Source organism: Cololabis saira, chromosome 8 (genome assembly GCF_033807715.1).
Source record: "Cololabis saira isolate AMF1-May2022 chromosome 8, fColSai1.1, whole genome shotgun sequence".
Classification (NCBI taxonomy): Eukaryota; Metazoa; Chordata; class Actinopteri; order Beloniformes; family Belonidae; genus Cololabis; species Cololabis saira.
Window position 1 is genome coordinate 48,532,311 of NC_084594.1, and position 17,448 is coordinate 48,549,758.

General features: G+C 43.4%; 2 protein-coding genes across 4 annotated transcripts in view; one reads left to right on the forward strand and one right to left on the reverse strand.

Annotated features, from left to right (window-relative positions):
* The window catches only part of mfsd4aa (major facilitator superfamily domain containing 4Aa), a 70,518-nt gene extending 60,971 nt beyond the window's left edge, over window positions 1–9,547 (forward strand). The window contains exons 8-9 of one of the 3 annotated variants that reach the window (XM_061728196.1): window positions 3,864–3,984; window positions 8,973–9,547. In XM_061728196.1, the coding sequence (XP_061584180.1) occupies window positions 3,864–3,984; window position 8,973 (122 nt within the window). In that variant the 3' untranslated portion in view covers window positions 8,974–9,547. The other 2 variants (XM_061728195.1, XM_061728194.1) reach the window with 2 other exon arrangements.
* Window positions 9,320–17,448, reverse strand: part of elk4 (ETS transcription factor ELK4) — a 76,434-nt gene continuing 68,305 nt past the window's right edge. The window contains 1 exon segment of the mRNA XM_061728198.1: window positions 9,320–17,447. Within this exon segment, the coding sequence (XP_061584182.1) occupies window positions 17,390–17,447 (58 nt within the window). The 3' untranslated portion in view covers window positions 9,320–17,389.

Below are 17,448 nucleotides of genomic sequence, written 5' to 3' on the forward strand. Positions count from 1 at the left end.
CCTACGCTCCTCCAGCAAGTCTCTAACTGTGAAACCACGGTCACCCATCACCTCATCTCCAGCACGTAAATAATAGAATAGGTGTGGTCCTCCATCCCTGAATCTGACCACTGTGTTTGGGCATCACAGGAAGCTTTGGTGTTGAGCACAGCTCCTCAATCTGATCCATCTGGTCAGGCTCATCTGAGGGAGCAATACAGTACACAATTATTAAGATAAGATATGATACATTAGGGTTTTCCCTACCACTATAACATCCCCAGCCCCCTCATCAAATGTACCTGGGGGAAGACCCACAACCCCCCACCTGCAACCACATCACCTAAGCCCTCCAGAAGTTTAGGAAAAACCTGGTACATTACACAGCTACGATTTAAAATTTAATTAACAAAAAACATTTTTCTTATCAACACATCTGTAGTGAAACTATTGTATTTTTATTCTAATGCTGCCCTGCAGTCCGTGCCATAAACACACTTTGTATTTTAACTGCACAGAAAATAATAATAAATAATACTAAAGGTTGTCATTACCGGACAAATACTACAATGCTGTGTCCTCCATACACCTGAAATCATACCTGATATTCTCATGACATTAACCTGAAATCATACCTAATGTTCCCATGACATTAACCTGAAATCATACCTGATATTCTCATGACATTAACCTGAAATCATACCTGATGTTCTCATGACATTGCTGTCAATCCTTCGGAGGATTCGGCGTCTCTCCTCCGGTGCTTTGTCGTATCTCAGCCACAAAGTATGATGCGGGTTTTCCTCCGCAACACGACGTACCCGAGCTCCGCAAGGACATTTTAGTAAATGCTACGGTTGATAAATATGTTAAACATTAAGGCCCGGTTTCACAGACAAGGCTTAAGCCTAGTCTCAGACTAAAATGCTGTTTGAGCTGGCTTAACTTTAAGTCACTTGCACAGACATATCTTAAAATAGTCATAGATTTAGTCTGTTCTGGATTTAACAAAGCCAATTGCAAGAGGGTGGATTAGAGCTACTCTAGGACTAAATTTAAGTTTATATTAATCCTGCAAAGAGGCAGGTTTAACTTCGGCTTAGTCCTGTTTGTGAAAGGGAGCACAGATGGTTTGGGAGCATGGAGTATTTGGAATATCTAAATGAAGACCAATATTTGCTACAGAGGCCAGCCAGGCAAATACTTGTGGATAGGAGTAATCCATTGAATCAGTTTGATGAAATAACTTTCCAAGACCGCTTTTGTATGTACAAAGAAGATGTACTGGAGATAATTACTTTGCTTGAGCCTAGACTTTCCTCCATGTCTCAAAGAGGAAGGCCTGTACCCAGTTCTCTCCAAGTTCTGATCACTTTGAGATTCTTGGCATCTGGAACCTTTCATCGTGAAACTGGTGATTTGTGTGGTGTCAATGAAGCAACAGTGTGTAGAATAGTTCACAATGTCTGCAGTGCCATTTGTGAACTGAGAAATCTGTACATTAAGTTCCCTGATGTTGCTGAGCAAGCCTGTTAAAAAGTGTGATTCTACGAATATGGGAACTTCCCAGGAGTGATTGGCTGTATAGAGGGATGTCATGTTGAAATCAAGTGTCCATCAACTCCTGATGCTGAGGAGTACAGGAACCGTAAGAACTGGTTTTCCATCAATGTTCAGGCTGTTTGCACTCCAAATTTAGAGTTTTCAAACATTGTTGCCCGTTGGAAAGGAGCAACACATGACTCAAGGATTTTTCACAACTCTTCATTGTGTGCTCAGTTTGAGAGAGGGCAACATAGTGGAATACTACTTGGTGACAGTGGATATGCTCCTATTTATTCACGCCTTGGCCACATCCTACAACAACTGAGCAACAAAGATACAACAGAGCTCATATTCGCACTAGAGGGATGGTCGAGCGTATGTTTGGAGTGTCGAAAAATCAATTCCAGTGTTTACGCAATACACTTCGTTTTGAGCCAAGAAGATGCTGCAAGGTGATCATTGCTACAACTGTTCTGCACAACTACCTGAAGCAGCATAATTGTCCTGACCCTCCGATGGAAGACCAGAATGATCCAGATGGGCCCATGCCGGTGGCAGAAAATAACCAACGAGGACTTGCACTCAGAACTGCTTTCACATTGCAGCACTTCAGTTAGAAAAAAGATACATTTAACCATGGAATGTATTGATTATGGCTTGTTTTTGCCTTAATAGTGTTTGTTGTGTACAACATATATAAATAGTGTGCTGAAAAATTAAATGAGAAACTCAACCAAGGCTGTTCTAAAATGTAGGTTGTGGTGACTACAATACTCACACTCTTGTCAAGTGAGAAAACATTTATTTTCATAACATATTTCATTACATTACATACCTATCTCTTGCATCTTTCTTTGAACAGCTCTCTCTTCTAATTTCATTAGATTTTCATTTTCATTTGAGTTGAATTCACTGCAAATGGCAGCCCAAGCACTCCTCTTCTTATGTTCAACAGCAGCACTATGCCCTTTACTTTCAATAACAGCATGATTTCCCACAATTTGTTTAAGTAAGGTTTTTTCATACTCAGTATAGTTCTTTGAGCGTGTTCTTTTAGCTTCAGCCATGTTTGGTGTCAAAATTCCCTCCAGCAAAACTGTCCTCAATTCCATTCCAGGTTTTTATGAACACCATTAGGCTAACAGACTGTGCTCCCACTTAGGCTAATGAGGCATTCTCATTTAAGCTTACTCCAGGACTCCACAGTCTGGGACTAACTAAGACAAATATAAGCCACGCTCATGCAAGCCACTTAAATAACCTAGCTTTACTAGTCTGACTTAGGCCTACTCCTGGCTTGATATAAGCCTTGTCTGTGAAACCGGGCCTATATGTCAGAAAACAAAACCGTAACTTCTCTGCTAGATTTAAAGCAAATTGCTTAAAAATAAACCGCTGTTCGCGCTCAGTTGCCATGGTTAGTCAATGGCTTTACACTACTTCCGGCGTCTAACCGGAAGTTACACCCATAACCGTTTCTACAGTAGAGCCTCCAGGAATAAGGTGGATAGGATCAAAACAGTCTAGAGTCAAGTCAGAGCCTAGGGAAGCTAATAAAGTCTTCACTACTGAGAGCTGCAGGAATGCACGGCTCAACAGAGTTGTGACTCTTTGTCAGCCTGGCTACAGTGCTGAACAGAAAACGTGGGTTACTTTTGTTATCCTCAATCAACGTTGAATAATAAGCTGTTCTGGCTTTGCGAATGGCTTTTTTATATACTATTAGAATATCTTTCCATTCACGAGGAGTCTACAGACTTACAAGAGTCTTACTTACTTACTTACTTCCTTTCCATTTTACGCACGTTTTGTTGTTTGCAGATATCTGAATTATACCAGGGAGTTAAGCTCCTATGGTTGGAAACCTTCCTTTTCAAAGGAGCAACTTCATCTAAAGCTGAATGCAACAAATCAGCAGTGTTACTAACAAGGAAATCAACATCAGAGGTAGAACCCAGGTCACTGGCCTCGACTACTTCACTATTTTCCACTATCGTAAGATGAGCAATGGCCTCCCTAAATTTAGCAATAGCTTCATCAGACAAACATCTGCTAAAGTAATACCTCCTGTTTTGCGCTTGAATGTTGACAATGTTAAATTCAAACATTAGTAGATAATGGTGTGAATGGAGGGAGTTTACAGGCGACACCAACAGATCGATGGTGTGATTAGAACGGTGCAAAAGTTCATCGTCTGACAGTCAGCTGAGTACACGACATCCACCTGTCGCTACTGTGGCACCGTTCTAAAACCATGTGAGGAGTGTTTGATTGGCTTTACTTTCCTGTACTGACTAGAATGAGATGAGAGTAGAAGTTGAGAGTGTTGTTTCCTGCAGGTGATCCACAGCCGGGGCTCGTACTCCTTCCTGTTGAGTTCTGCAGTCACGTCTGTCCTCAGCTTCTGCCTGTTCCTGCTGCTGCTGCACACCCAACGCCTGCACCGGAACCAGTACACTGGTAAATACACACCAGTACATCGGTAAATACACACCACAGGAACCAGTACACCGGTAAATGCACATCACAGGAACCAGTACACCGGTAAATACACACCAGTACACCGGTAAATACACACCAGTACTTGCTTACTTGCTTATGGTTGTCCATCGAGTCCGATGACTACGATCCACTTCTATCCGTGAGTTCGTTGGTGGCTGAATAGCCCTATCCTGGATCCACAAACCCTACTGCAGGTAGGGCACGTAAATGTGGTGGTGGTGGTGGTGGTGGTGGCGGCAACAGCAACCGTAGGTGTATTCCTCCTGAGTCTTCTCTCCTGTCTCTTGGCTGTCCGATCCTCCTCCAGCAGGCGAGTGCCATCCTGGCACAGCTGACGCCAGGTGTTACGATCAGCAGCCACAGCTTCCAGGGCCTCAGGTCTGATTTTACACTTCCTTAATGCAGTTTTCAGCTGGTCTTATATAACGCTTCTTCTGCCCTCCAGCTGAGCGACGGCCATGGTGTAGCTGGCCGTATAGCACTTTGCGAGGCAGGTGGTCTGAGGGCATCCTTACTACGTGGGCCAGCCATCGTAGTTGGTGCTGGGTGATCGTGGCCTCAATACTCCTACAGTTGGTTTTTGAGAGTATTTCGGAATGAGGCACACGATCACGCCACGTAATCCCCAGGATGCGCTGAAGGCAGCGTATGTGAAACTGTTCTAGGGCCTTGATGTGGCGGCTGTAGGTTGCCCAGGCTTCACAGCTGTACAGGAGGGTAGTAAGGCAGATGGCTTGATAGACAGAGACCTTTGTGCGAAGATGGAGGTTCTTGTTTTGGAAGACCCGACGCCTGAGTCTCCCAAAAGCAGCCGCTGCCTGCTTGATCCTGTTCTGGACTTCACTATCAACAGTGTTGTCTTCAGAAAGAATGCTCCCCAGGTATCTGAAGGATGGAACACTTGCTAGTTCTTCTCCAGAAACAGTGAAGATAAGTGGTGTAGATGGCTTGTTGGAACTCCACTGGCACACTACCTCCGTCTTGCTGGTGTTGACGGTCAGTCCCATCCTGGTGTACGCTCTCACCGCAGCAGCAAGAACGGATTGGAGGTCTTGTGGTCTGTGAGATACCAGCGCACAGTCGTCTGCGTACTGCAGCTCAATGACTCTCTCCCTCTGCAGTTTGGTGGTAGCCTGAAGCCTCCTATTATTAAAGAGGTTGCCATCTAGGCGAAAGTCCACTGCCACACCGCTGTTGTCCTCAATCTCCTTGTGGAGAAGCTGGATAACACATAACAGGAAGATGTTAAAAAGCACTGGTGCTAGTACACACCCCGGCCTTACTCCTGTATGTACCGGGAAGGGGGCAGACTCTTGACCTCCTATGGTCACTCGAGCAGTCATTCCCTCATGGAACTGACGGAGGATGTTAACAAACTTCTTGGGACAGCCAAACCTGAGGAGGACTCCCCATAGAGTCTCTGAACAGTGTCGAAAGCTTTGGAGAGGTCGACAAAGGCCTTGAATAGGTCCTGATGTTGTTCCCTGCACTTTTCTTGCAGCTGTCTAGCTGTGAAAATCATGTCCACTATGCTCCTACTCTTTCTAAACCCGCACTGTGATTCAGGCAGTATCGACTCAGTGATGTTCTTTATCAACCTCTGGAGCATCACCTTTGCCAGGACTTTGCCGGCAACAGCAAGAAGTGAAATTCCCCTACTGTTGCCACAGACAGCCTTGTCACCCTTATTCTTATAAATAGTGACAACATTGGCGTCTCTCCATTGTTGTGGGACGTTCTCTTCAGCCCAGACCTTGGTGATGTATCGGTGTAATGCTCTTGTACAGAGGTACCCTCCTTGCTTCAGCAGTTCAGCCGGGATGTTGTCATTACCGGGGATTTGTTGTTTTTGAGGGACGGATAGCTGATCGGACCTCCAGAAAGGTTGGGGGCTGGTCCAAATTGTGCATAGGAGGAAATGTAGGCAGTTCATCCAGAACGGTGGGGGCTGCATCAGATTCCTGATTCAGCAGGGTGCCAAAGTGTTCTGCCCATCTCATCAGGATTCTTGGCTGATCCTTCAAGATTGTCGGACCATCTGCTGTCTTCAGGGGAGTGATGCAGCGGTTTGTTGGGCCGTAGGTCTTCTTGACAGTGTTGTAAAAGTTGTGCATGTCATTTTTATCGGCAAAGGTCTGGATTTCATGTGCCTTTTTTCTCCACCACTCATTCTGCATGCTCCTAACAGCCCTTTGCTCTTCTCCACAAGCTCTCTGCCATTTCTGCCTGCTGCTACTGGATGAAGGGTTCTCTAAGGTTGCCCTGTGTGCTTTGTGCATATCCTTCAGCAGGACATGGATGGTGTCCGAGTTGTCATCAAACCAGTCTTGGTGATTCTTGCTCTTATAGCCGATTGTTTGGGCTGCTGCCTCATGGAGAGCCGAGCTAATAGAGTTCCAGCTCTGGTCCATGGTGTTCTCAGATGAGTTCAAAGAAGACTCCATCCCCCCTAGTTTCTCAGCCAGGGAGCGACGAAAGTCAGTTCTTGCATCAGGGTTTTCGAGGCGGGTGCAGTCTAGCTTCTTCCTTTTGGGTCCTCGCAGCCGCAAGGGGGGGCGCACCATGTGGACATTGGCCACAATCAGACGATGGTCTGTCCAGCACTCTGCACCTCTCATGGCACGGGTGATGAGGATGTATTTGATGTCACTACGCCTCACTATGATAAAATCTATCAGGTGCCAGTGTTTGGAACGGGGGTGCATCCATGATGTCTTGTATTTAGCCTTCTGCTGGAAGACGGTGTTGGTTATGGTCAGGTTATGCTCAGAGCAGAGAGTAAGCAATCTCATCCCATTTGCGTTAGCCTGGCCGACTCTATGCCTGCCAAGTACCCACTCCATATCCTGCTGTTCTGTCCCACTCGGGCATTAAAATCCCCAAGCAAGAAAATCTTGTCATTCTTGGGGATCCGGCAAAGAGCCTCGTCAAGTGACTGGTAAAAGGAATCCTTGACTTCACTCTCGGATGGCAGTGTCGGTGCATAAGCACTCAGAAGTGTACCAAAGCGATTCCTAGCCAGCGGGATACGGAGGGTCATGAGTCTCTCACTGATGCCGACGGGTGTTTCTGTGAGTCTTGGCAGTAGTGTGTTTTTGATGGCTAGACCTACACCATGCAGATGCTGTCCCCCTAAGGGGTAGCCTTTCCAGAAGAAAGTGTAGCCCATACCTTCTTCTGTTAGAGAGCCTTCATCCAGGATCCTGGTCTCACTCAGAGCTGCAATGTCGATGTTGTAAGGACTCAGCTCTGCAGCAACCAAGGCAGTTCTCCTGTGAGGTCTATCAGATCTGCCATAAGAGTCCAGGAGAGTCCTTACATTCCATGTTGCCAGTTTCAAGTTGCATGGATTCCTATTTTTATTTCGACCGCAGGAGTGGAAAGGCCCAATAGGTGCGGTAACCTATCCAGGCGAGATTGAGTGGGCAATTTTTAGGCCACCCTTTCTAGGCCCTTCCTCAATTGAGGTGAGCAGTGCCGTCCCTAAATAGGGCTGCTCAAACACACAGGGGTCTGCCGAAAACAGCTTCCACTCAGCCAAGCTGCTAGCGACCTATACCCTGTGCTGCTGCCATGCAGGGTACTAGCTAAGAGCTTCCACTTCATTCGCACCTGCTCCCGTCGCCAGGAACCCCATCGCCGTCAGACTTCAACCGGATGTAAGTCCAGGTACTGTTCACCATGGTCAGAAGTGGGTACCTGGGCAAGGAGATATTTAAGTGCCAAAGGAGGTGCGCTTCCCCAGTAGCGCTATCTTAACCACGATGAGGTAAGCCCGGTGGCGTGGGTGAGCCCATGACGACCAGTCCCCCATCATGATTGCAGGAGGCTGCCGGGTCCTTAGTCTTTCAAGGCCTGCCTGTTGCGCACCGCATTATTGCTTTTCTGTCAGGGTGTGCTCCCTTAGCCTTTGCCTAAATAAGCTGACCCACAAGGCAGTGGGGCTATTTACCCATAGTTGGGGCAGGGTTGACGGGCGTCAGGGCGTGTCCACACACACGGTGATGGGCCTATACGCCGCGTCTCTGGGGCCCACTGCTGCTCCGAGATCCCCTCCAGTTTAGTTCAGAGTCTGCAAAGACCCTTATCTGTGTGTGGCCCACGAGGAGGCACTGTGAGGAGTCTCGGTGGTGGAGAGGCTTTGTACCAGCAGGAGGAGACTTAATTCAATTTCAATTCAATTCAATTCAATTTTATTTATATAGCGTCTAATACAACAGAGTTGTCTCTAGACGCTTTCCAGAGACCCATACCCAGAACATGACCCCCGAGCAGTTATTACATAAACAATGGCAGGTAAAAACTCCCCTAGTGGGAGAAAAACCTTAAGCCAAACAGTGGCAAGGAAAAACTCCCCTTTAGGAGGGAAGAAACCTTGAGCAGGAGCAGGCTCATAAGGGGGGAAACTCCTGCCGAGGGCCAGACTGGTGGGTCAGGGACGGCAACAGCACAGCAGGCAGGTGGAAGCAGCAACGGGATGACCAGGGTTAAGCACTCGGCTCCTCTTTTCACCCCCGAGGGGGGCTAGCTGGCGGCGGTAGCTGTAAGCAGAGAGTAGCAAGCAGAAAGCAACATGCAACATGCACTAACTACAGACATCTCCCTACTTCTACTGCACTAGACGCGTCACACACACCCTGTGTGACACAAAAATCTGTGGGTTACACACACACACACACACCAGTACACCGGTAAATACACACCACAGGAACCGGTACACCGGTAAATACACACCAGTACACTGGTAAATACACACCAGTACACTGGTAAATACACACCAGTACACTGGTAAATACACACCAGTACACCGGTAAATACACACCAAACTGCTCTATATCATATCATCTGGAATTTAAAAATTAAATCAACATTGAAGATCTTGTTTACCAACTGTGTGTGTGTGTGTGTGTAATACTTTCTGCTGGGTTTATGTCTTTATCTTTCAGATTCATTTGAAAGTATTGACATGAAAGAGAAGCCAAAGACAGGAGACACCTGACCAGATCAGAGAGGACTGGGAACGGGAACTGGAACTGGAACTGGAACGTCGTACCAAATCATCTTCCAAATCAGATTGGACTCAATGTTGTAAATCCTGTCCAGCTGTCGGTCCCGTCATCAGGATCAACACGCAGAGATTCCACTGTTGGAACAATCATCCTTTCAAAATCTACAGTTTTAGTCTTAAAACATGTTTTGTAATTCATGATGTAAGTGGAGTGTTCAGATCTCACATGTATCAGTAACTTCTTAGTGGACATGATACACACAAATAATACAAGGCTGCTCAGTAAGAGATGCATTTATTCTTGGTCTCATTAATGTTCCTGCTTCGCAAACGTCCTCTGGTTTTTGCACATCGATACGCCACTTAAGACAAGCAGCTTGTAAACATTTAAAGAATATCAAACAAAAAGAATAGGACAAAACAAAAAGAACAACTGTTACAACCAAAAACGTAATAATGGCCAATAACGTAATAATTTTGGCCATTTCAAATGTAATAAGGCCAATAGTGTAATAATGTGCCAATAATGTAATAAAACCTTTGAGCCAATAACGTAATAACTTTTTGCAGATAATGTAATAAGGCATTACATTATTGGCTGGTTATTACGTTATTGGCCTGGTATTAAAAAATTATTACAAAATTATTACATTATCGGCAAAAAGTTATTACATTATTGACTCAAAAGTTTTATTACATTATTGGCACATTATTACACTATTGGCTTTATTACATTTGAAATGGCCAAAATTATTACATTATTGGCAGTTATTACGTTATTGGCCGTTATTACGTTTTTGGTTGTAACAACAACATAACTTCTTTTAAGAATCTTTTTTTTTTCTAAAGTGGAGGCATATATTCTTCAGAGAATCAAAATGACTAAATAGGAAAATGACAAATCCAAGAGGAAACTTTTAGATTAGATTTGGGCTTGTTTTCTAGCTATTCTATAGTTTTATTAGACTTGCTGGAAAATACTACCATTTTTAAAGTGCAGCATACATTCAAACAAATAAATAATGTGGTACTGCCTAATTACAGTTTAAGTGTTTCATTTACATAAAAAGATTTGATTTAAATTTGTTTTGCTATATAAAATACAAGTGCATAATTGTGTCCTCCATTAGGAAAATACATTTCTCTGTTAGCAAACATTTTATCTGAAGAAATTGGCATCTTAGAAAACAGACAGAATCCAAGACAACAGAGATCCCAGAATTTTAAATACAAATGTTTTAGCTCATCTGCATTTTACAAAATCAATAATATATAAAAACATATTCTATATAAGACATAGCTCTTCCCAGTAAGGCTTTAATTCCTCCTAAAAACACACAGAAAACAACATGGCCAACATCACCCTGGGAACTGCCAGTCCCTTAATCCACAAATGACAAGAAAAAAACTTGCAAAATAAGAATATTACATCTGAGAACACAGAAATGGCTGTTGTTTCACTATTTGGCCATTACAAAAAATAAAAAAAAACATCTTGAAGGTCCTATATTATACTTTTTACAACTTCCAAAGGTTCAAGACTGACTAACTGTCATATACCAGTTTTCAAGCCAACTTGTCATTCCAAGAGCTGCATGATTAAGCAGTAAATAAGAATTCTGTGCAAGCAGGGATTCATCTGCAGATTGGTCCTCTGGATGAAAAGTGCAGATGAACCCAGCCTTCTCCTGGGAGACACCATTCAGTTAAAAAAGAAACATCCTCCAACTGTCTGCGTCACTGCAGCGCAGGACTGGCGTTAATGTCTGATGGTTTTGGAAGGAAATCAGCAGCAGGAGGAGCAGGAGCAGGAGCAGGGAACGGACCAGAGAAACAGACCGGGAGAGTTTTGAGTCGCATTCAAAGTAAAACCACTCTTTGATGGTGCTTGATCTACATGAATAAGTATCAAAATTGCATAAAAAGGGACCTTTAAAATTAATTTGCCATAACAAGATTGCAAGAATTAGCTCCACAGACCCTTCAAGCTCATAATGATTAATGGTTTACTTCTTTTTTTCCTTGTGCAAGTTCTTCAAAGCGCTTTACAATGCATTTCTGATTCCCCCTTTTCCCCCTTTTATGGCTGATTCCCATGAAGTCGTAGTAAACATTTCTCTGTCATATTTTCCAAAAAATAATTATGAAGAGTAATTATGATATTTTCTATAAAATAAATCTCACGGTTACTTTTTTTATTTTATTTTTTTGTTCAGTGGTAGTGAATTTCTGTTACCGAAATCAGTGCAGGTTCATTACTGAATTTTTTTTAAACATTTTAACTAAAAGGTCCTTTTATATTAATTTAGATAAAGTTGTGTACAAATGTCTGTTTATGGTTAATATTGCTAGTTCTTATATTTAATTTACTGGAAAGTGTCAATCTTTTTCTCGTCTACAAAACTGTCACTTTAAAGTGTCCCGCTGTCCCAGAATGAGAAACTTCAGAATGGACATGAGGTCAGTAAAAATCTCTTCTCTCGCTTCATTAGACTTTTGTTTATGTGACTGAATGTTTCGTTACATTGATGATTACTATGAATAATATGGGATTATTTTTAAAAATTAAATAATGATAAGGACAATATAATCCTTTAATATGGGAATATTTTTTTTAAATTAAATAATGGTTAGGACAATAACATGTTGCAAAGTTAAAGGAGCTTGAGGCAAGAATAAGAAATGAGACTCATTAGCGCCACCCTTCACCACAACGGCCGTCGGGGGTACTGCAGCCAACAGCGAAGCCGGCACGGGAGAACGGGGAGAACGCACATGCAGCGTCATGTGACGTCACATCCACAGGACAGCGCAGGAAATTCGGGACCACAATTGCAGCACATTTTGCAGCACACAGCCTGTTCAAGGCAACGGAGAGATACACTAGAGGGCTCATTGTTTTTGGTTTGGAACGCTTCATCTGACATTATTACTGGAAAACTTAAAACGTATACAAATTTTTTTTCATAAATCCTGCCTCAATCCTGCCTCATGCTCCTCTAAAGGTCCTTTTCTCACATTTTCCACTATTTGTCAACTTGGCCTACATTGTATCATGACCAGTATTCATGTTTCTCATTACCTTTTAAGAATCACAGTAACGAGAAAGTGTTCTACACTAATTACATATTTTTGTGTTCATATGATTAGTACTTTAACAACTTTTAATATGCATTAATTATTTATTTCTAATAATAATTGTCAAATTATATTTAAATACATAATTGCACAATTAATAAATTCCTATTGTTTCATGTGAAGTAATTTTTCGTCAGGGATTAATAAAGTATTTTGAATTGAAGTGAATAGTGAGCTGTTGAAAACAAACAGAAAAGATCTAAGATAAGAGTTGTTATAAACTGTTCCTGCATAGCAGGGTCGTCCAACTCCATTGGTTTGCATAATCCCAAAATAGTCATTCTTTCTCAAACACACATAAACCCGTCTTTATGACTGCGTTTCCATGCATCAATAACCCTTTTAAAACCTGAATATTGGCAATAACCCTGATTTGCACGGCCATGTAAATGTTACGGTTAATGTAGAAAAACGGCTATTTTGCAAAATAGCCGGCTAATGTGCAAAATAACCGTCAGGGCGGCTAATGTAGAAAAACAGCAGTAGCCGGTTAATGCTGTGGATGTGTCAGACCCGACACTTTTTCGGGGAGTGTAACGTTAAAGGTATTGTGACATCATTTTTAAAATGCTTTTAACACTATTAAAAGTCTTGGCCAACAACCCTCAAATGTGTCTAAAAGGGTGTAACACGAAAAACTTCACTCTAGTACTCCATTCCTGGCTTTTTATGACAGTGTTTTTTTGCGCTGTGAAAAATGCTTCCTTTCCCCCCTTTCCTGTCAATCATTGCTCCGCTCCTCCTCCAAACCTCCTCCAACCCAACTGCTACACACTTCTGCCGGCGTCTCCACACACACGTGCGCACACCACAAACACCCACACACACAGCCCAGACAGGGCGACTACAGCCCGGGGATGAAGTCCGTGCGCACACCGAACTGGACTTCTAACAGCGGCGTCGGAGAGTTAAGCCGGGAGCGACAGGCGAAGCATGCACAGAAAAGCAGTCCACCGCAAACAATCATAAAAATAAAGGCATGCAAGCAGCAGTGTCCCCTTATCTTAAGTCCAGTCAGTGGCCGCGGGTCTTCTTAGCAGTTTTCCTCCGGTGATGAGAAGAGAAGAGGCTCTAAACAGCTCCGTGTTAAGCCTGATTTATGGTTCCGCGTTAAATCGACGCAGAGCCTACGCCGTAGGGTTCAGCGTACGGTGCGCGTCGCAGCGTAACCCTACGCCGTAGGCTCTGCGTCGGTGTAACGCTGAACCATAAATCAGCCTTTATGGTGCGCTGGAGAGGAGAGGAGGCAGGGAGCTGGGTGGAGGGGGCGGTGATTTAGCGGGTTTATACGTAACGACCCGCCAGCAAACCACATGCGCCGTTTTTGCATAGTTATGCGGAAAATCCCAGAAAGCACACAATACACTGAATGTTAAAAGTTCATTGTTTTTTGGGTGTAATTGATGTCAAGACACCCAACAAAACACAAAAAATCAAGAAAAATTTGTTTTTCATGTTACAATCCCTTTAAGATTCTCAACAGCCATAAATAGCCTTGTCAACAACAAGCATGTATAGCATATGGGCTTCTTCCATTGGCTGCTACGCACCAACTGCCCTGATTGGACAGTGTAAGTGACTGGTTTGAAGCGCAAATTTCATCCATTCAACTGAACTGTAGGCTATTCTGTAGTGTAGTAACTGGACTCTATCTACCAAATGAATTACGTTTGCTTAGTTTGTTTTGGTTTCATCAATTTGTGCAAATGGAGGAGGAGGAGGAGGAGGAGGAGAGACCTCATCTCATCATGATTCGGGTTTAGGAGCTTCACCTTCCATGAGAGAGACGCAACAACTGTTTGCCTGTTTTGGAGGTGCAAAGAGAAGGTGGAATAGATCTTTCCTCACAAAGACTGTCACACTGGATATTTACAGTACATTTCCCAGACGTATAAGGCTGGTAGAGGTGAGTGCACTCCACTGAGCTTTGCCACCTTGGTGGCAACGCTCTATTCTGGGGTGCCAATGACGTGATCTGTAGTTTGCATTATTTGTTTTGGAATACTCAATTGAGGAATATACTGCATGGGATTTGGATTAATTGCTATGATTGCCACGGCATGCTCCGGTCAGCTCGAGACAATTGTCTGGAGCTGACCGGAGCATCGAGACTGGAGAGATGATTAAAAATGTGATGTCCGCGCAGCATGAGCTTAAAAATGTATGTACTTTGCAAAATAGCTGTTTTTCTACATTAGCCGCCCTGACGGTTATTTTGCACATTAGCCGGCTATTTTGCAAAATAGCCGTTTTTCTACATTAACCATAGCATAAACACCATTAATCCCTTTGAATAACCCGAGTTTGCTCATATTCGGGTTTTTAAAAACCCCAATATGACCCCTGGGTTACTCCTTTTTAAAACCCCAATATTGGGTCATGTAAACGCCAAACGGAATATCCCCATCAAACGGAACAGGAATTTGTTTTCTGCACATGCTCTGTTCACAAGGAATCCTGGTCTTTTGAGTCCAGGAAGTTCTTTTAAACACGGAGAAACCAAGACCAGGAGGAGACTAATCACTTCATAAATGTAATGAAGGATATGAACATTTCTGCATTTGTAGACGGTAGAAAGTACCGGGATAGAAGATTTACAAGAAGGTGAGAGAAAAGTTGTGCGAAGCAGCATTTGTTTTTAATTTGGATACAGGAAGAAGAAGCAGAAATGACGGGAATTGCGTCATCACGTTCTCCGCGCGTCGCTGGTTTGATCCAGATATCCCCAATGATTAATTACCATGTAAACGGAATATTCCCAATGTTTCAGTAACCGGAATATTAGCAATAACCTGAATTTTGACTGCATGTAAACGTAGTCTATGTATTTTCATGAGTATGTGTGTAAAAATGATTACTAATATATCACAAATCTAAAAAGAAAAATGCAACAGTTTTTCCTTCCATTCAAAGCCTGTTACTAAGGTGAGAAAGGTCTGCTGCTTCTGCAAACACTGCTGTGATTTCTCCCCAAAAGAAACATGACTGCAGACGTGACGCTGGAACGTCCTCTGTTCCTCTGGAAACCTGGCCACATTCCTCCAAACATTCCTGAATATACTGTACTGCCATTTGTCTCCAGCTGAGACGCCCTCACCTTCAGGGATACGGTGCTCGCTTCTTCCATCTTTCTGATTAAATCACACCCTTCATGAACTTGTCTGTTCTGTAGTTTAGTTTAGACTTTCAGACCAGTTATTGTGCTTCAGTCAGTTGCGTTGAGTTGGTCTTGTCAGCCAGTAAATGTACAAGCCATAATATGTACAAGTACTTGGTTGATCAGCCATGTCTTTTCTGTTCATTCATATCACTGTAACAGAACGTATCATCCCCCACACTGGACTCATGGCTGCGGTACACGTACCGGTGCAGCTCGTACACGTACCGGTGCAGCTCGTACACGTACCGGTGCAGCTCGTACCGGTGCAGCTCGTACACGTACCGGTGCAGCTCGTACCGGTGCAGCTCGTACACGTACCGGTGCAGCTCGTACCGGTGCAGGACGAGAGTCGCCCAGCGCTTCCCTCACACTCTGAAGAAAAGCTGCTGTCAGCTTTATGATGAACTTATGGAAGAAGCACTAATACATTCCTGAATCAGATGTTTTATTGAATTCTTTTTTTAAAGGGGTTACTGAGAAGTGACAAGATTTGGTGTCATATACATTTGTGTATATGTATATTGTATATGCACATACTAACTGGATCTAGGAAGGCACCGTTTCTGTCTCTAAGCAGCTGCAGGCTAAGGGGGCAGATGTCCCCGGGGTAGAAGGTGAATCTTTGGTAAATTGTGATAATAGCTTTAAATAACTTAAAAAGGTGGGATGTACTTGTTTAGTCATTATCTCAGACTTATTGCTGACATGTAGTGCTCTGGATTTGCGGACAGGGACAGGTCAGTCCAGGTCTGGATTGGTGGACAGGGACAGGTCAGTCCAGGTCTGGATTGGTGGACAGGGACAGGTCAGTCCAGGTCTGGATTGGTGGACAGGGACAGGTCAGTCCAGGTCTGGGACGGGTCAGTTCTCCGTACGCTGGAAACCACAGAAATCAGCAACTCCGTTTTCTTACAAAGACCCGATGATGGAGCAGCTCCAAAGCTCTTACGATGCTTTATGAACGTAATGTCTGAGTGTAATTACATATAAAGGCCCCGGGGCCAGAATGTCTACAACTAATATGTGAACTCGTAAAAGGTTTTCATTTCAAGGGATTGTGCTTTGGTTTCAATTGTTATAAAATATTCCATAAATTACCATAAATAGTTCACGTGTGTGCATTTGTCTTCACTTATTTTTGAGTGCTCTTTTATTAGGAAAATATCAACATTTTAATAGCTGAACTTATTTACAGGAAAAAACCTTGTCATTGAGTTGAGGGCAAAATATAAAAAAACAAAAATGGCCACTCTTTGATTAATTAATTAATTAATTCGTTTGGATTAGTTCAACTTCTGGTGATACTGATCTCCCAGCCCTATTTTGAGTGCTACGAACTTAGAACTAGAAGTAACTAGCATAGGGATGATTTAAGGTACAGTTGGGATTATGGCCACATATCAGAAAACAAAACAAATATGCTAAAATAAAAAGTCTTGTCACATATGGCCAGCATTTCAGAACAAATGTAGCTAAATTTGACATTCAAGTTTGGGTGGAGATCTGCGTAAGAGATATAATAGCTGCAGGTAAACGAGGGTAAAGATTCACCTTGAACAACAGTACGAGTTAGGAAAGAGCAGAGGAGAACACGGTCCGGAGTTACAGCATAAAGCTGGTCTGGGTTGGTAATAACACTGTTGTTCAGGATCAAAATGGAGTTATACAAAACAAGGATTGATATTCAGAAAGCTCACTGTTTTTAAGTGGATTGTGGCTGCTGAAGATCCGGTCCACACGGTCCCCATGGAAACTCTTCCATCCTTTAGATTGCTTTGACAAAGAATCCCAAAATAGGCCAAGACAAATTAATGTGCAAGTGTATTAGGATGACGGTGATGATGCTCCTCCAGATTGGAGTAAATACCAAGAGACAAAAGAGTCATCACCCTCATTCATCCAACAATGTCTGTCCAGAATCCGTGTCCACACACCTGAACGCAGCAGGAACTTTAAACCAAACCTGATGGCTAATGGCAAAGACTGGGCTCCCTCATTCTTGTCCTGGATCTGTGAACGGGAGGTGGAGCAGGAATAGTGGAGTGTCTGTCTGTCCGTCAGAACTGAAGTGCTGCGTGAGGGACGAGCGGCACCGGCCTATGTTTTCTGTGGGTCT